The sequence below is a fragment of the Phyllostomus discolor genome, chromosome 1 (assembly GCF_004126475.2).
Source record: "Phyllostomus discolor isolate MPI-MPIP mPhyDis1 chromosome 1, mPhyDis1.pri.v3, whole genome shotgun sequence".
Taxonomy (NCBI): domain Eukaryota; kingdom Metazoa; phylum Chordata; class Mammalia; order Chiroptera; family Phyllostomidae; genus Phyllostomus; species Phyllostomus discolor.
Genome location: NC_040903.2, coordinates 201,615,200 through 201,635,782, shown reverse-complemented (window position 1 = coordinate 201,635,782; position 20,583 = coordinate 201,615,200). Strand labels below are relative to the sequence as shown.

The window sequence follows — 20,583 nt, the reverse complement described above, 5'->3', positions numbered from 1 at the left end:
GATTGTCTTTGGTGCCAGAGTTGGGGTATGTGTGTGTCAATTTCCACTTCCTTAGCTGCTTGCTTTTTTTTTTTAAGATTTTATTTATTTATTTTTTTAGAGAGGGAAGGGAGGGAGATAGAGAGAGAGAGAGAGAAACACCAGTGTGTGGTTGCTGGGGGTCATGGCCTACAACCCATGTGGCCTGACTGGGAATTGAACCTGCGACACTTTGGTTCGCAGCCCGCGCTCAATCCACTGAGCTACACCAGCCAGGGCACTGCTTGCTTTTTTATTTGCATCAATGATTGGTGAGGATTAGAGGGTTGTTAGTTCTTGGTCTCTGTCCCTCAGTGTAAACCTGAACCTTCTAAAGAGGCTGGCAGAAGGTGATGGCTGTTGAGTCCCATCCCATCTTTTCCTAGTCTCATTTCTACCTTTATGGGGCTTCAAGACTTCCAGTTACATACTGTTGTGTGACATTACCTTTCTTAGTACCCGTGTGTTTCCCTGTGTTATCTGCCATATCTGTTTTGAGGTTTCTTGTTTTTAAAAGTGTGGCACTGAAATGCAAATCATTATTTTAAGTAAACTATGCGTATAGTTATAATAAGAGTCTTTTTGTTTCCCTGTTCTTTTGATCAATTTTGTCTTACATTTATATAATTATGTATGATCAAAGAGTGATATGTTTTGGTGATGAAAATCTAAAACACATTTCAGTGTGGTGCTACTTCAGGGTATTATATTTTTCTTTTTCTTGACTAAAATATTTTTTCTTTAGAAAAATTGAAAATATGCAAATATTATTTGATGAATTTTTCTTCTCTTTGTGGATTAAATTTTGTTTTTTGGCAGTGTCTATGGTGAATATTATAGTAATTTTTTTGTTTGTTTTATATTTTTAATCTGATAGATCCTAAAAGAAAAGGATGAATTGAAAAGCCAGCTTTATGCAGCATTACAACAAATAGAGAATCTTCGAAAGGAATTGAATGAGGTCATAACCAAGCGTGCCCTTCAAGAGGAGGAGCTTCACTGTAAGGAGCAGAAACTAAGTGACGTTAAGGCTCATCAAGCTGACCTTGAACTAGAAGTCAAGGGTAACCTGGACACCATCCATAGGCTAGAAACTGAACTGCAAAAGCAGAGTACGAATCAAAGCCAGATGAAAGTTGAGAAAGCTCACCTGGAGGAAGAAATTGCAGAGCTAAAGAAGAGCCAGGCGAAAGACAAAGCTCAACTTCTTGAGATGCAAGAGGCCATCAAGGACTTGAGTGCCATCCGGGCAGATCTTGCCAATAAATTGGCCGAGGAACAAAGAGCCAGGAAAGAGGTGCTTAAAAACCTTTCTGACCTCAAGACACAGGCAGAATCTAAAGATGAAGAAACAGCTACAATCATTGCACAGCTAAAGCTGGAACGAGATGTTCACCAAAGGGAGCTGGAAGATCTCACATCGTCATTGCAGAGTGTGAAAACGAAACACGAACAAAATATCCAGGAGCTGATGAAGCACTTCAAGAAAGAAAAGAGTGAAGCTGAGAATCACATTAGGACACTGAAGGTACCTGCGCTGAACTATACTGATGATACTGAGGGAATTCTTCTGGTGACTCACGAAGTTAATAAAGCGTAAACTTTTAGAGATCATTCTGTATTCCCAAGCACTGAAGGGAAGCTAAAACTAACAGTAAAGGGGCTTATTCATGCCTGTTCAGCCTGGTGGAAATGAGTTATAGCAGCCACCCGGGAGCACCTATTTCAGAGCACTGAAGCCTTTTAAAAAGAACCGTTAGCTATTTTGGGAGTTTAGGAAAGGCAGAGGTGGCAGTAAGTCGTGGGCCTGAAATGTGCCCTCATTCAACATTTATGACCTCCTAAAATATAAAAGTGCAAAGACTTATCAAGGCTATAGAGTCTATAACCACAGCCCTTATTAGTTTGGTAACTAAAGTGGATCAGCTTATGGGCTGTATAAGCCCAAGGCTTTTGAGATTTATTCTTTCTTTTCCAAATGAAAGTTGCCTGGGTAGATGCACAGTTGAGATCTTGTATTTGGGGAACTGTTTCCAAGGTCAAATGGTATTAGCATTATAACCATGCAGGGAAATAATTTTATAACATGACTGTTAGGAGTGTGATAAAACTATCCTTCTTTCTCCTTCATTTTTTTCCCTCCGTAACACTTATCACCATATAGAAGCCATATTATTTGTTTTTTTAATCAGCCTTTATGAGAATGAACACCCCACGAGGACTGGGATTGGAGTCTGTTTTGTTTACAGCTCTATCTCAAGTACTTAAAAGAGTTCTTCAAACCTTGTTATTATCTGTTGAATAAGTGAATAAATGGATAAATCTTCAAAAGTCCATTTTAATTTTTTTCAAAATTCCTTGAAATGCAACTACCATAAAATGCCTATGATGAAAGATGAAATTATATCAAAATAGCTGATATTTTAAGAATGCTCTCAGCTATTTTATGAGTTCTTCCCCAGTCCTACGTAGCCTACTGGCAGTCATGGATTTGGGGTCATTAGTTGGGGTGGGCAGAGCAGAATGAAGGCTGGAAGAAGAGATAAGAGGCTTTTACTATATTTCATTTTACCAAACATACCATTAATTGTAAGATGCTACTAAGAAAAAAAAATCCTGCCTATGAAAACATGATGTGCTATTAACTGTAAGACAACAAACATCCCAAGATAGAAATGGTAAAAGGTGAAAAAATATATGTCTTAGTATTGATTAAATATGGCATAATAGTCCTTTCAGAGTGGATGAGGACATGAAAAAAAAGTAGAATTAGAGATATAAAGAAGAGCAGATCTTAAAAATAAAATACAGATTCTATCTTAATTTATTGGCTGTGACAATAATAGTAATAGTAGAAGACATATTTAGCACTTAGTTTGTGCCAATCATTACTATAAAAACTTTACATGTATTAATCATTTAATACTAACATTATCCCTGCAGATTTTTTGGTATTATTTTCTCTCTGTTGAGGGAATCGAGGCAAGGGTAGTTCAGTGAGTTGCCCAAGGCCTTACAGCTAGTAAGTAGTTGAGACAGGATTTGAACCCAGGTAGTCAAGTGCCCATTTCTTAACCACATCACTGTAGTGAAAAAGGTTTATTATCCAGGATGACTAGGGATAGACTTGGGTGACTAGGTGGATAGTGAGGCTATTTGCCAAGGTAGACATTGTGTATAGAACAGCAGATTTGGAGAGAACAATGCCACATCCAGTTTTTTAGCATGTTGAGTTAGGGAACTTAAGTCTAACCATGAAAGTCTAGGAAGAACAGTTTGGCTCATAGTGGGTTAGGTGTTGAGGAGGAAGGTGGGATTAAAGTTAAGTATTTACAGCCAGTAACCCATTGATGGTAGTTGAAGTCCTGGGATTTGGATGAAGTGCAGGGAGAAAGAATCGGATGAAAACCCAAGAACAGCAATGTGTAAGGGCAGAATTGAGAAAGAGGCTTGGCCAATAAAAATAAAGGACCACATGAGAGGAGGGGAATGAGAAGAAAATGGTATCCTGGAAAACTCAGGTGGGACATTTTAAGAGAGGTATATATAGTCAAGCGTGTCGAATGTGGCAGATGGGGTGTCCAACCTTCTGGTACCTCTGAGCCACACTGGAAGAAGAAGAGTTGTCTCGGACCACATGTTAAATACACTGTAACACGTCATCACAAAACAAATCGCATAATGTTTTAAGTAAATTTGTGGTTTTGTGTTGGGCCACACTCACAGCCCTCCCGGGGTGCATGCGGCCACGAGCCAGGCCGCAGGTTCATTACCACGAGATTGGTGGATAAGGTCCATGAGGAGATGTGAGGAGTTTGGATCCAAAAGAGAGTAGACAGCGTTTGACAGGAGACAGGCCATAGCTTCCCCTGAAGGTTTTGAAAGAAACCAGTTAGACTGAGTAAGCCGATAGAGGTAGTCTGGGGTTACAGACGCGGGTCTTGACTAGGCCCCTTCCTCCCTCTGGAGCAGAGCAGAGCAGAGCAGCAGTACATGCAGTGAGTGGCTCAGGACTGGGGAGGGCGTGCACTGCTGTGAAGGCTGGTGGGAACTACGAGACCAGTCTGGGAGCAGAGTGACGCGGCTGACACCGAAGCAGTGTCATCGGCCAAGGGATGAGAGAGTGGAGGGATAATCTGTGGACATAGGTTGCTTATTTGGTCAGGAATCCTTCTGTTATAGTTTAGATTTTCAGAGTTAAGGCCCAAGGTGTGGTAACGCAGTTGGTTTGCTGTTGTGGAATGTGGGTGCAAGTGGTCAGAATAGAACAGGTCACATAACTTTGATGTTAATTTGTTGGGTAGATATTCGGGTAATTTACGATACTGTTGTGCAGGCATTAATTGATCACACGTCAAAAAAGGTGACTGGTCAGTTAGCTGTTGCCAGCAAGAAAGGGAGAGTTGATGAGAAATCGTGTGAATCTCAGAGGAAGGCAGGGTTTTTGCACGAGGACAGGTGTGTAGTGACTTGATAGGTCACGCCTTGGGAAGTGGTGCTCTCAGGGACTGTCCTTTCCCCCAGTGCTGCCTAGACTTTCAAGGCCTGATTAATTCTCAACTCTTCTGTGGATTCGCTGAAGTGGGGTTGAGTCTCCCGGTCTTCTGCGTTGCATGGCCTTTTGTTGGTATCTCTAGAGTAGCAAGCATGTTTAGGCTGACTTATGTTATGGTTTGTTGAGTGTTCCTAAGTACTCAGTTCTTTCACAAAAATGAGGAGGTAGGCGATTGGTAATGTTGTCAAGCTTCTTTTATAAATGAGGAAAGCCATCGGTCAGTAACATCTCAGTGCTTCCCTTTGGTGGGGACACTTCTCTAATTCAACCGCTTCCCCTCTCAGCAGAGTTGGTATTCCCTCTTTGGGTTGCCACAATACCCTCCCTCCACTTCTCATTCACCATTGTGGAAATTGATTTTGGCATTTGTCTCTTTTACTGTTCCTATCTGTTATTGACAGCACCTAGCACAGTACCTTTTACTTAGTAGATGCTCAGGGAGTGCTAGGGATTACATGAGTAAATGCAAAGAGCATCTTTTTTGTTCTGTGTGTGTACAAACTCTTGGAGATAGCGACATCTTGACGTATTTGCCTGATGAGATAATGTGTCCTTTGTTTGGCGTACAGTTTGGCTTTTCTCCTTCTCTTTTTCTCAGGCAGAAAGCTTAGAAGATAAGAATACGGCTAAAGTCCATCTTTGTCAGCTAGAGAAGCTGAGAGCACAGTGTGACAGGCTGACGGAGGAATTAACCCAGAATGAAAATGAGAATAAAAAGCTGAAGCTAAAATATCAGAGTTTGAAGGACCAACTGGAAGAAAAGGTAAAAATGTGAATGAATTCTAATTTAAAAGACTTATTTGAATTTTTTCTAGAACATATTTTATATATTAACAAATGCTAATTGTAGTCTTTCATAGGAAAGTTGTATTGGGGCCAGAAAAAATGATTGCTTATTAGAATGCTGTTGGTGATTTTTATTCTTTCATCCAACCATCAATCTTCTAATACATTCGATTTTAAATTTCTTCTGGATCTTAAAATAGGAGTTTCGAGGCAAGGTAGCAAAGAAAGAAATTATAGTTTATTGAGGACCTTCCCTATGTCTGGCATTTATGCCAACTGATTTAATATGTGTATTAAACTCTTAATACACATATTAAGAATTAAGTTCTTAATACACATATTAAGAATTAAGAATACTTAATTCTTTTTTAAAGATTTTATTTATTTATTTTTAGAGAGGGGAAGGGAGGGAGAAAGAGAGAGAGAGAAACATCAATGTGTGGTTGCCTCTCACGTGGCCCCCACTGGGGACGTGGCCTGCAAACCCAGGCATGTGCCCTGACTGGGAATCGAACCTGCGATGCTTTGGTTCGCAGACGGCACTCAATCCACTGAGCTATGCCAGCCAGGGCTAGAGTACTTAATTCTTATCACTCTCTGGGTTGGATTTGATTGACCTCTAACCTATGAGGGAACTGAGGCTCAAAATAAAACATGTAACAGTTAATTGCTCGCCAGATGCTAGACACTTTTAATGCCCATATTAGTTTTATGAAATCGATACTATTATGGTCCTTTTTGCCCTTGCAGAGGCTGAGTGAAGCTTACAGGAGGGTTGGTAAGCCTGGAACAGCCCTGGCAGGCTCACTGTTTTCCTGTCTGTAGTTGTGTCAATTGATTTTCAGTGTCTGCTGTGCATCAGACATTGGGTAGAATACTAGAGACTTTTAGAGAGTCACTACTTTCGTCAGTGAAGAATTGAAGCCAGAATATTTAAATTTGCCTCCTGTTTGTTCCACCAACTTCCTAAAAGGATTTTCAGTTGATTGTGGTAGAAGTGAAATGTAAAAAAAGACCATTAAAATATAGATAATGGATTAAGGCAGAAAAGACCTGGCCAGATGGACCCCCTACTCAAGGGGGGTAATGGGAGTGAAAGGGGGAAGGACCATCAAGGAACGTGTATAAAGGACACATGGACCAGCCAAAGGGGGATAGGATAGAAGGTGGGAGGTGGGGATGGCTGGGGAGGGTGGGGGGCAGTGGTGGTGGGGCAAATGGAGACAGCTGTACTTGAACAAAAATTAAAAAAGAGAAAAAATCTATGATGGACTCTCACTAGATCAGGTGTCATAAACTCTTTGTAAACCTCGAGGAAGCAAATTTCCTAATACTTTGCTCACCTTTTCCTCTTTTTTGTTGTTTGCAAAATCCCCCATATTATGTGTGGTGTGTGTATTAGATTTCTAGTAATTGTTAAAGTCAAGAAAGTAAAATATAAATTAGTTTGCAATTTATGATTAAATGTGCTAAGTTGCTAAATTTAGCCCTACGATTTTGACAACCACTGTAATTTAGTTCTTAAGTTATGCTTTGGTTTAATTATATCTAACATTCACACATATTAATGTATCTGTTGCCTGGGTGTAGTTACTGTGAAGGTAATGCTAATTTTTCCAACTTTTTCATAATTAAAATTTTAGCCAGAAGTTATGTTAACATGTTTTATATTTACTTATTTGGATTTAAGAAATAGTGGTGAAAATTTTGGAGTGCTGAAAATGTAAGTTTACCTTGTTCTGCTTAAACTAAATGTTTCTTTACTGATTCTATTTGTTATGTCTCAGGTACAGAGGCATTATGACATATAAATGGAACATTCACCTTACAGTTCCAAGAGTGAATGATTACATGTTATTGCTATGTATTGAGCATCTAGTATGTGGCAGGCATTTTTCTGGATGCTGAGGGCAGAATATAGAGAAGACGCAGGTGTGCACATGAGTACTCAAAGTGGGATCATTACAAATAAAATCCCTTTCAGCTGTGAAAGCTACATAGTTGAGTCCCATGAATGGGTGCTAATTTAGAGAAAAGATGTTTCTGAAGTCTGTAATGGTGAATAATCTTAAAGATATACAGGCACACACACTCACAAATACATACAGCTTACAAGGTCTGTCCAGTTTGTACATAACATTGCCGGATACTTTCTGGACAGACCAATAAACAGATACAGACATACACATCCTCTGTGTGTGTGTGTGTGTGTGTGTGTGTGTTGGCCTGACTGGGGGCAATAAAAACAAGAACACAAGACAAGATACATTTTCAGTGAAAAAAGTCCCTTTGACTTGTAGCCCGATGATTACTATTTAAGTTATGCACTGAACTTGATGAATGGGGCTTATGGATTGAAGGGGGTTTGTAATGGGACTCCATTGTAATCAAAAGGGAAGCTTTCTTATTTGCTTAAGAAAGCAGTATTCTTGCAGGCCCATCCCTAACATGAACACACAGTACTACTTATGCCACTAACACATGTCCCCATTTTTTTGAGCATCTTGCCACAATTTTGACTGCATACTTTGGTTTAGGTCTCTGTTTCTTTTTGTGTTATTACTTGATAAGCTAAGTAATGTTAAAACTGCATCAAAATTCATATACAGCATTAGTACCAGCAGCCTTAATCAGTAGAAGAGGATGCTGTTCACATATATGCAATGAACAACTGGCTTTAGCATATTTTCCTCATGTATTCAGTGTTGACATGTGGTAAGAAAGTGCATTTTTTCCAGCATCTGATTTTGCTTTAACATCAAATGTTTATTTTTCAATTTTACATGACAAGAACAAGTATTATGCAACCCACAGAATTTTTACATGTGCAGTTAAGACTTTATTATGAGCTCCTTACAAAAGCAAAAGCTCTCATGAAATGATACAGATAGAATTTTCTCCCATTTGTAGTATCATTAAAATTTATTATACTTTTGCTTAAAATTTTAAAGGAGAATACAGGGACTGGCACAAATAATGCCCTTTCTTATTACAAAATAATAAGCATGCAATTTTGTAACATAATGTCACACTCAGGCACACCCTATGACACTTTAGGTGAAATGTTCACTTAAAACTATAAATGATTACACCCGTATTAATACTCTACCCACCACGTTCAAGCAACCCCTACTTCTGCCGGACCCTGTAGCTGATTTCTTTTTTGTCCTAAAAAGATTTTATCAATATTAAACTTTTTATTCTTCTTGCACTCACCTCAAAAGACATAACACTGTTTATCAGGAATATATTTTTATTAGTTTTACTGGAATTTGTGAGTCATCAAAAGTGTTTGTTTATAATTAAGTCGTTTTTGCTTAGCGAATCATCAAAATTTACATAGTGAAAGTTTTAAATATCTATATGGACCTATATGTGAACTAATTAAAAAAATTTATTAACACAGGTATGAGTTTATTAATAATACTGGCCATCTTTCCAGAGGTTTACGAGTAATTTTGTAGTATAAGTATTGAAAGATTGATTTGAATTTTGAATATATTTGCATAACATTTTAGACATAACTGGTGCCTAAAATTAAGAAAACATTATTTGGTATTCTGTTTATACTCGATATATTCTCTTGGTCCTTGCATTTTATAATATGAATGTTTTATGGAAAATATATACAGTAGTTTGGGCAGGTGTATTTATGAACAATTAGAAGAATGGTATAAAGAAAGTGACAGACATTAAATTGTTTTTCTAAGTCCAATGCAAATATAATAAAACACTTATTTCAAATATTAGTGAGAATAATATAATTTTAGTGACTATTTCTACCAATTCTGAAATTATAGATTAAAACAATTTTTATAAAGGGAACACTTAATTATAAAACAGTAGAATTTGAGAAAGGCAGGGCATTTTTTTTCTAGAAAGATGTAAAAAGTCATGTAATCTCACCACATAACTTTTAAAAATGTATGTTTGGGTGAAATTCTTTTCAGGCTTTTCCACACACACAGACCCACTGGGGATCATGCCCTGTGCCCAGGTGTGTGCTCTGCATTTATGTGCCATTAAACATTGTTCAAAATCAACTGTATTTACCACCCAGCATTTTATCTGGTAAATGTAGCATTATTTCATTGTTGATTACATTATTTGTGCCTTTTCTATTTTAAAATTATAGATCAAGTAGTTTTTACCTGATATGGTCCAGTACTTGCATATTTGGAACTTTCATTTGTATTTGTTACTGATTTATTCTCACAATTCTGCTTAGGATTATTATCAGCTCCTTGTCACTAGCCACTCAACCCTGGAGGAAGCCAGAGGGATCTGTTCCCCTCATTTTACTTTCCTCCTTCTGTCCACCGATAGTCACAACCATATGTGGAGCAGCTCTGTTACAGGAGACGCCATTATATTGGGTACACACATACCTTACAGTTATAGCTAGCCATGGCAATGTTGCAAGATTCTTCAGCACTTTCTGTTTTTTAGTACCCCCCTGCTCCCCGCCCAAAAAAGCCATCTGTGTTAGCTTTTGTTTTTAACAAGCCTTGGCTCAAAGTTGACAGGGTTGCACTGAACTGTTACACAAAGGTTTTGTTTTCCAAAACATTGGCATCAGTGTACTTCTAAAGTGTAGAAGGACTGTAAACAGTACCTGCTCCCAACATCGTTTATAGATGAGTTAATCTTGGCCCAAGTTGTTAATTGACTTGTCTAAGTGCTCCCAGTTGTCTGTTGGTAGAAATGAAAATAGGACTCAGGTTTACCAATCTTATCTTTTCCATTGTATCAGAATCTATAGGAACCATTTCTGGCCAGTATATAGATTATGTAGGTTATTTGGGATGCTTAGCTCTCTCATGTAATACTTGCTTATTTCCATAGGCAAACTTAATTCTCTTTAGAGGACCTTATTTTCTACTGTTGGTTCTCTCAGGATGTGACAGTAACTACAATGAAACAGTTAGGAAATACTTTACCACCACCAACCGTGACATACCCAAGGCCATACATAGCTGTTCGCAGGAACTTAAATACTGAATACATCAGGACTCATAAGAAGGCATTTTGGTTCCTTCCCATGGAATCTGTTATTTAAATCATTTGTGAAGTGTTATCTAGCAACATATTTTAAAGCTATGTTGGATAGGAAACTCTTAGGAAATACTTTTCTTGTACAAAATGTGGATCTTTGATAAATGTAACTCTCATTTGCAAGTGTAATTATGACACTCATTTTCACAGACGGTGGAAACCGAGGCTGAGAGTGTGTTGCGCCCTGCACAGCGTTGCTTGTGGTGGAGACAGGATATGAACACAAAGTCCTCGTATTTTTTCCCTTTATTTACTGCCAGTAAAATGACTCACATTTGTGTCTTTTCACTGTATTCTTAGTGTTGAATTTAAATTTAGGGTTATTATATTCAACAGATTACCGTGTACTCTTTGATTTTTTTTTTTAGCCTGACACAAATTTTGGAAAGGAGTCATTAATGATTTTGTTAGAAAAATCTAATTAAAACCTGATATTGCCACATAAAAGATATCTGTGACAGGAAAAAATGAATCAGTGTTGTTTAATTTTGTGTTTCAGATCTAATTTGACCATCTGTTTAGGGTTGCTGTTTTTCATGATGTGAACAAATATATATGATTGTCACATAGCTGTTCTGTAAAAATGTTTACTACTTTGCAAACTCACAGTTCCATAGTTTTACAAAAACTCTTTTATAGAAGGCAGACTTCTCTGATGTCAAATTCTTCCCATAAGAGCAAGAAAGAAGTAGAAGCGAACGAGCTGTTGATTTCTAGCATTTACTTTAATGTTTACACTTGAGGCCAGTGTTAGACAGACGGCACGTTTTCTTGGCGCTTCGTCTGTTTATTGTGAGTTGTGTGAGTAGAGCAGAGCTGTAGCTACCACAAATTAATGTGGAGGCAAATTTAAACCAGACATTTTAAGTAAACACTAATTAGGATGCTATGAGTAATTTCCTGTCATATTTCTGTCATCTGAAAAACAACAATGAAAATAATAAAATGATCAAATTAGAGGTAAACTTGTAAATTATGCGTTTGTCATTTACAAAGCATCTTTAATGGAACTACCCCTAGTCATGAAGCCCAGAGAAGTCCTTGACTTTTACGGAGAACTGACTGAAACATCAGGGTGCTCACCTTGTACGCAGTCCTATGCCTGACATTCAGAAACCGGTTTAGAATGCAAAGGTCAAGTGGCTCCGCAGTGGGGCGGTTACACACACGGTTGCGGCAGACGGGGGCAGGGTGTAAGGGCATATAGAGTGCAGTTGCTCTCTGCTTTCCAGGCTGAACCAGGTGTGGAAAAGCCATTTTCAAAGTCTGGGTTTTTTTTTGCAATGACTTCTCTACCAACCATTGACAAAGTGTTTGTTTTTAAATGAATGTAAAAAGTGAAGTTAAAGCCTTCACGTCTCGTGATTTGAACTTGATCGAGAGGCCTGCCATTTAATCCTTAACTCCGCGTGTGGTTGATAACAACTACTAGCGCTTGAGGGGAAGGTAGTTCTGTTTGGGCACTTTTCTTTAAAATCCCGTACACCGTTAGTTTGATTTCATGTAATTTTGAAACTGTGAGCGATACTGCTAGTGAAGGAATTAAGCTGAATAATGGCACAGAATTGGTGGGGGTGTGGCAAGCCTAGGGGAGTAGGCCTCGTGAAGGGTTCTGGACTGTACTCCTCCCAGGGCTTTGCCTGACTTAAGCCATCCTGTGTCACTTTCCTGGGCCCTGAGAGGGAACTTAAGACAAGTGTCCAGGTTTGTTTCCATTGAGTGTTTCTATCATGATGATTTAAAATGCTTGTTAATTCAGTCCATTTTGTCACTCATTGTTAAACAAGCAGTATTCTTTAATTTTTAGGAAAGAAAAACAGCTAAGAGGTGCTTATTGGATATATGAGTTATATTATTTGGAGGTTTTAAAAAAACTTTTTAATCATTCTTTCATAAGAAGAAATGCGTGCTTAAGCATCTTTAGGAACAAAAACAGCAGGGGAAGAAATTCTGATGGCTTTTAAAGACACTACACTTATAAATAAATATTTCTCTGTAGAGGAATGATACATTCCCTTTTCTTTTGAAAATTAAACTGTGTTCATTCCAAATGCATAATTTGAAACTCTAGTTGTTTGTTTCTTTGTCCACATTTTGTTTCAGAAATATAAATGCATCAAAAGTGGCTGATTTTAAAGAATGTTATTTCTGTTTCCAGGCATTTGACTTGATAGAAATATGTAATAATTACAAAATAGTCCTAAAACTTAATAAATGCATAAAATATCCTTTAGAGATATTTTTGTTTCCAAATTTGAATATTAATTTCTAGGAATGTATCCAATACATATCCTAACACCTTTTTGTTTATGCTGCCAATGATCTTTGTATTGTTTAACATTCTCCCAGAAAATGATACTAAAAAGCCTGACCTACAAAATAATTTATTTAAATGGGGTTAGAAGTTTAAATTTGAATTTCCATGTTTTGTTTCTGTCTTAGGGATAACTTTCCCAAGCCTGCCTAAGACCAGTTAGGCTATATATATTGGAAAGTCTTTCACACTGAAGTTTTAACATGCATCCTATTCATATATCCAATATTCTGATTATGTCTTTACTTTTTCTATTGGCGCCACTGTTTCAGTAATGCTCTCAGCCTTACTCTTAATGTGCTCTTAGCCATAACTTCTTTTTCTCCTTTGAAGGAAATAGTGTAAAGCATCTACTTTCACAGAATGAAAAGTATATCTAACCCACAAAAGTACCATTTTTATTTTAGGAAATCAATCTTTTAGTAGTAATTACAATGTTCTTTTGGTTACTAAGTAGATATAAAGAGCCACCTCATTCTTTCATCCATGGATTAATACTAATTCATCAGCAGATCCTATTGGTTTTATCCTCAAAATTTATTCTGTATCTGATTACTTCTTACCATTGGCAGCTCTTTTACTTTTGTGGCATCAGCTTGCCTTGACAGTCACAATAATCTGCTATTGAAAAGGTGATTGCCCTCATTGAGTTTGCTAATTAATTTGTTGCAAAAACCAACTTACTCAAACATGAAAAGGTATTTGAGTTCAGAGATTCATTTTTCTTTTTTTAATTGTAGTATATTTGGGATCTACCATGCTTGGCATATAGAGAGTACACTAAAAAAATGCTTGTGGAATGACAGGAATAGAAAAGGACATGTATATGTATGTTCCAGAGAAGTTATTGGCTTTCCCCTTTGTGTAAGACACTCTACTAAGTGTTAGGGTATTTGAATGGAGAAGAGTAAGATTTTTAACCTAGAGGAATTTACATTCTGGCGAGGGGACGTAGATAAAAGATACACCTAGCAGTAAGTGCTATAGCAGCAGCCCATACGAAGTGTCAGTGGAACATAGAGAGGACACACAGTCTTCCCAAGAGCTCAGGTGTTCTGTCTCGTAATATCCATGTGGTTGAGGAAGGAGGTACATTTTATTGGGCTTTTATAATAACAAGGGAAAAAATTCAGTCTAGGACCTTCCCTGCTCCTGGATAGTGTTGTGTTCACAGAGGGCAAGGGATATACGTAGGTCAAATCCATGGAGACTTTTTCAATTGATTGCAGCTATAGATTTTAGAATTGTTGTTACTTCTGTTTATTTTTGATACCAATCTAAGTGCTCAATAGAAAGCCATACTTTGAACTTAAGAAACTTACTCTCTTATACAATCTTCTATTTTTTTAATAAGTAAGCTTGAAAAAAGTAGTTATGGTGTGACCAGCATGTAACACAGCATTTAAGGTGTTGTTTATTTATTGGCTGTTTTGCAAGACAGTTTGAACTGCAGTGTAGTAATTTTCTAGATTAAACTTTTCAAAAATCTCCCATACCATCCATAGTAGATCCTTCTTGTTGAGTTGTGCCGCTGTTTTTGCTTTGGTTGGTGTTTCGTGTTGTATCTTAACTCCCTTACAGCTGAGTCCACTCTGTTGGCATAAGTAATGTGAGCCTTCTTTAGAGAGCCAGATAAACGGTTTCCAGACAGATCCAATTTTTGTTCAGGCTAGTTTCATTATTTGCCTTGTAATGTTAGTGTCCTGGATTTAAGGCTTAGGCACACAGTTATCTTCTGTTACAGAAATACTCTTTCTCAAAACTTTTTAGGTGATGTGTGCAGGTCTAGAATTTCAACAGTCCATGCTTCCAATTACTTTGAACTACATTGTGGTAGTTTTGATTTCAGCTTTTAATACAGGGTGGGGTGAAAGTAGGTTTACAGTTATGAGTGTGTGAAACACAAGAGTTTATTCTTAACATTATTTATTGTTGCATTATTTTCCATGGGAACAATGTAAACCTACTTTCGCCCCATCCCATAGTATTTGATCTCTCCCTGCCTCTTACCCTGTCTCTCCCCCAGCCCCTGCTGATGTAGTAAAGGTGGCCTTGGGGCTGAAATATTGCCACACTTGGTTATTCAAGTTAGTTTTCTGTAACGGAAAAACATTAACTTTGGAAATTAATGATTTATTTTGTTGCGTGAGTGTGCTTTATTTACCATAATGTTTCTGTTAAGGTGTGTGAAGGATTATTTTCATTTCATGTAATAACCATAATGGAAATAAAGCAGCTTTTCTGGAACTCTTAAGACATTGAAGGAATCTCATAAGCTTTACCGAGGAGATAACATTTTGGAGATGGTCTAGTTTTATTGAACTTACTCTATTTCCATTAAGATCATGTCTCCTTACAATCTTTACAGCCTTTGGGTGAGTGAATGTTCTGACTTGTGAAGAGTGTGCTGGAACACAATATGTAATTAGGGGAGTACTTTTCTTACCCTTTGAATTATATAGGTCCATTGATCAAGCCAGTCAACAGTGTCTGTGTGTGTATGATGAAAATGTGAGCAGTATGCTTTTTTATTTCCTTTAGAAATAAATGTCAATAATATAAGCCTATCTTGTCCTGAAGTGGAAACTTCATAAAACCCTTGCTGTCTTGACCGTGGAACTGCACATGCTCAGTGTGTGATTAGTATACTTACTAATTAAAATTTGCCAAGAACAGATTTAATGTGCACATGGGGTATGTCTCCAGTGTGGAAAGATAGCCTTTAAAAGTTTAAGATATTGTGTGTGCTTGGTGAGTTTTTTTCCTCTTTTTTGTGGACTATTTTGAATTTGTGGATATGTCATATATTTCTGTTTCTAACGATAAGGCTCATTCAGAAACATTTTTTTTGTGTTATTCTTTCTACTTTCTACTTTCAGACTATATTAGTCCCCACATAACCTGCTGATAACTGTTCTGAGTTTTTCACATTGGCTTTCTAAACTCCCCACTTTGTGAAAATGGACCTTTGTAGCATTTTAACAGAGACCACTATTCAGGAAGTCAGAGGACCAGGTTATGGGTTGTAGGCTCTTTGAATTTTGTCAAGTTACTTAGTTTGTCTGAACGCTGGTTTCCTCATTTGTAAAATTAAGGGTTTATTCTCTAATTCACATTGAGCCATGGTAGGTCTGGGTTATCTCTCTTCTTGGATTATATAAATGGCTTTGGTCACCTTGATCTATCTCTGTCCTTGCAAAGAAGCTCCTTGTATTCCCCAGACCCATGTATCTGTGTCCATTCATGCTGAAACATTGAAGTCAGACTAACTGTGTCTTCCCTATTTCCAAACAGTCTCTAAAATGCCTTGTCTTACCTCTGGGTCTCTAGAAATATGGTAGCTTTTTTGTTGGAGAATTATTGCTCTCTTTGAATTCACTAGAAGCCCAGGGAATAGTCATCATAGTGCCTAAATATTCTTATCTGCCCTTGTTAATCTGTCTCCAAATCAGACAGAACGATTGGGTTAATATCAGCCAGTTTCCCACCTCTTCCATAGAATTAGCTGCACTTGCTCCATTGGTAGAGGTATTTCTGAAACATGAAACTGAAGAGAGAAAGAGCTAGTTTATTGGTTGTCACAATTAGTATACAAATAAGTATTCTCAAGCCACAAAGAAAACAAAACTGATAAAATTTAATACAGATCTTTGTTGGCTTTGTGAGGGCGGGGACTTAACCTCTCTCATTCATTCTGCCCCTGTGCCCAGGAGAATGTCTCACCAAAGTAGGCCTGCCATAAAAACTTATTGAATGTGTGAATAAAAGAAATTAAAATTGCTTAAGTACAGAGTGGAAAAGCTTATTTAACTCGTAGATTTATGGTCTTAAAGCACATGCAGAAGATGGAGAACTGGTATGGTGCAGTATCTGAAACCTAATTAAATAAAAGGACATAGAACTTGACCTGGAATCTTAGAAGATTTAGTAGGGGTGGAGGATTCATTTATTTACTTTAACTCTTGAGTATAGCACTTAGACTAATGAGAGATTTTATAGTTTTGTCAAGTATTCTGTTCCTTGAAACTTCAGCTGGTCATGTAGGGGTTGTATTACCTTCTGTCAGAAATGTAAAAGAAGGGCTTTCTGAAAGAACAGGTATTTGAACCCACTGATCTCTGAGGTCCATGTGAGTTCATGGTTCTGAGTTTTACTTCAAAGGGAGATTAGGCATAGCATGCTAATTGTCTCATGGTGGATAGTGAATTGGATAATGAAATTTTCATTCTTTGCTAAAGAGATCGAATGGTAGAGCTTTTTATGACATTATTAACATTTTAAGAATATCTAAATGTAGAAATAGTTTTGTCTCCTTATTAATGAGTCAAATAACAGAAAAGTGATAGTGGATAAAAGTAAGATGGCTGTGAGGGAGAGAGAACAGAACAGTCAATTAGAACACTATTGGGAATTGCCTCCATTTAGATTATGAACAGTTGTCCTCTAAGTACACCAGTAACCCCTGATGGAGAGTTTTCTTTGTTAAGGTCACACCAGCGAGAGCACCGCAGCAGGCTAGGGGCCTGTGTCCGCGTGTACGGAGAGGAAACCTCTGAGCACACCTGTGTGGCCTCTGCATGTATAGATCTGTGTGGTCGTTCATGACGTGGCCTTTGCAGTGAGTGTGGAACTGGAGTCTTCAAAAAAAAAGTTGAAATCACTTATGTAGCAAAGTTGGGGAATTTAAAGATAAATGTAAATATGTTCTGTGGTCTTCTGAAATAAGCAGTTTATTGAAGGAGACAGGAGCAAGAACAATTATATTACAGTTTGATACCTTTTTTTAGACGAAGATATAAAAAATGTGCTATGGAAACATTCTGTATTGAGAAACTAAGAAAGAAAAGAGTCTTGAGGATGAAGTTTGAAGGATAAGAAGTGTAGGTGGCAGGTGTGCCACACGTGTCTCCTCCTACCGATCTGATGTGTGCGACTGCTGAAGTCGCGCTCTTTGGAAAGGGGCTGGGAGCCGAGGGTTAGGCTTCGTCTAGCGGTGTGCTTGCGGTAGGCAGAAACAATCCAGAGGCAAGGGTCCTCACCAGAGCCTTGACAGTAAGGTTGCTCTCTGGTAAAGAATCTATAAAATAATCAGATGCCGTGCAGAACTAGGGTGTGAAGGCTTCTGGATGAGATCAAGACTTAGTGAAGATATCGACATATCCAAAGAAATGCCACATCAATCAAGAATAAGAGTTCATCAGAATCTGAATGTGGATAAAGCAGAAAGGCAGATGGACTTCGGCCGTCCCCATCCAAGCACTGTGCAGGAGAATGGAACACTCTTGTTACTATTGTAGTTTGTAAATCCCTGATGTGTAGATGGAGACACCAGGCGGCCATCAGCACAATGCCGTTTAAACATTTTTCATAAAACAAATCGCCCTGCTCCGATTTCCTGTTCACTCAGTTACATTCTGATTGTAATTTGCCCTCCCATCTAGATTTGTCTGCAGGGTGTAAGGGTACTGGCTGTGCTGATGTAAGCATTCTGACCCATACGGCAGTCATGGTCTCAGTGCAAACTAACGTAGTTAACTGAGGGGCATTTCTGGTTTGCACATTAGTCTCTTGTGAACTTAATGTTACTCTACTGCCGAAAGATGACTCCACTCTGGGACCTAAAAAGAAAAGAAAATCCAGTTCCTAAGTTTGTGAAGCTGAGATCCAGACCAGGATGATGTACTCATCGAGACCAATGCTGTCTCTTGGCCACCAGCTCCATTTGACATAGTGCAACTTGAAGCAGGGTTGAACACATCAGATTGGTCAGAGGAGACACATGTAGGCGTATTTGAAAAGCTGCAAGATGTTAAAGTATGAGAGAGTGGAGAGGACAGTGAGGAAGCTGGAGAGCAGGGCAGAAGACAGGTTGTGAAAGGACTGTTCTTTTGGGCAGAGGGTGTTTCATTCATTTTTAAAAGTAAATTGAATTGAAAGGAAATGTGTGATTTTTCTGCTAAAATACCATTCTACTTTCCCTGATTATTTTTAATCGAGCAGATCTCTTTGTTATTTTAAATTCAAGCTCAGTTTGTTGACCACATAATCGTCCTGTTTGTGTTGTGTGTTCCGGGGCAGGTAAAGATGATTAGGCTACCATGGGATGTCTGAAGGCACACAGGCCAGCCGTCATGACTGTTTGGTCCACTTTACGCTTAGAGTTTTAGTGATTCTGTTTTTCCCTCCAAGCCTTGTGCAGTACAACTTGAATTTCTCTAGTAATGAAATTGTGTAATCGTGATTGAAAATTGTTTTTCCTACAGGGGGCCCCCAAGCCTTGTAATTTCTTACAGGGTTCTTTAGAAATCCCTTTTTATTAAATGTACTATTTGCTTATTTGAAAAGTGCCTCCATCTTGCTTTAATCAGGTTTTCATGACTTGAAGCATTTATGCAGTATGACTGCATTTGAAAACTTAGGCTTTTTAAAAACGATGTTTTGGTGAGATAAAGGTGGAGTAACATTTATTTTTTTCTGAATGAAGGAGCTGACACTATCTTACTTGACATTTTGCATTTTTCTAGTGTTTTACCAATTGTTGAAAGCTCAAAGTCAGTTTGTAGTGTCAGCTTTTACTCTTTGATGAGTTAATGACATTAAATTATTAAAATGGTAAAGGATTTTTTCAACTTTTTCTTTTGGCTACAGATTAACTATAATTTTCTTCGTCGAGAATCCACTCATCAGTTCCCTCCATGCCCTACCTGTGAATTCTCTATAATTTGACCTCAGTTAACGAGCAGGCAGAATGTTTATTTCAGTAAAGGGACCGACAGGGTCAGGTCTGTTTTCTGATACAGTCGCTTGAGTTGGTTGTACAGGTATTATAGGTGTTTCTTGCCTCCACTTAATAATTGTTTTTATTTCTGGTGAATGCTTTAGGAGAAACATATAAGCACCGAAGAAGAGCACTTACGGAGGATGGAAGAGGCCAGACTGCAGCTCAAGGATCAACTTCTTTGTCTGGAGACCGAACAGGAATCCATTCTTGGTGTGATAGGAAAGGAAATTGATGCAGCTTGTAAAACCTTCTCCAGGGAGTCGATGGAGAAACTGAAAGTAATTATGAGTTCTCATTGTGTCTTTCACTAAGTTTCCTAATATATAATTATAATAAGATCTTAATGCATGGTTGCAATGGTAATCACATTTTCATTCCTGAAAGTTTTATAAAAGAAAATACCATCTTGCATTTTGAGAATGAGGTGCTGTATCTGTTGCGCAGTCACGGTGAGAGAAAATGTGCTGCCATTCCTTTGACTTGCCTGTGCCTCACTCTGGGAACGGAGATGCCGTACGGCAGAGGCAGCGGTTCTGATTAAAATACGTCCTTGGAGTCATGAGGCCTGTGTTTTTGAATATTTCATTATCAAAGGCCAGTTTTTATTTCATTGGTATGTTACTGGCTGACATCTTTTGAGTGCTAGTTATGCAGCAGGTACTGGGGTATGTGTCGTATATGTATTTTCTCCAGAACCCCTAAAACCACCCTGTCCTTTAGATACTCTGATTAAATCTATTTTGGTACGAGAAAGCAAGGCTTGGAGGGGTTAAGTAACTTGCCCCTGGCTCCATACATCTAGTTAATTGCTACAACTAAGGCTTCAAACCTTGGGATTCTAACTCTGGCGCTTAATCAGGTGACCACTGTGCTATTTGCCTTCCCTATTTATTTTTATTATGTATTTTTATTTTTTTAAAGATTTTATTTATTTATTTTTAGAGAGGGAAGGGAGGGAGAAGGAGAGAGAGAGAGAGAAACATCAATGTGCGGTTGCTGGGGGCCGTGGCCTGCAACCCAGGCATGTGCCCTGACTGGGAATCGAACCTGCGATGCTTTGGTTCGCAGCCCTCG

At 38.1% G+C, this 20,583-nt stretch overlaps 1 protein-coding gene across 7 annotated transcripts in view; it reads left to right on the top strand.

Moving 5' to 3' along the window:
* The window catches only part of CEP128 (centrosomal protein 128), a 433,346-nt gene that overhangs the window by 117,928 nt on the left and 294,835 nt on the right, over positions 1-20,583 (top strand). For all 7 annotated transcript variants that reach the window (XM_036012776.1, XM_036012791.1, XM_036012780.1 and 4 more), the window contains 3 exons: positions 896-1,546; positions 5,172-5,336; positions 19,611-19,787. In XM_036012776.1, coding sequence (XP_035868669.1) covers positions 896-1,546; positions 5,172-5,336; positions 19,611-19,787 — 993 coding nt within the window. The remainder of the gene's footprint in view (positions 1-895; positions 1,547-5,171; positions 5,337-19,610; positions 19,788-20,583) is intronic.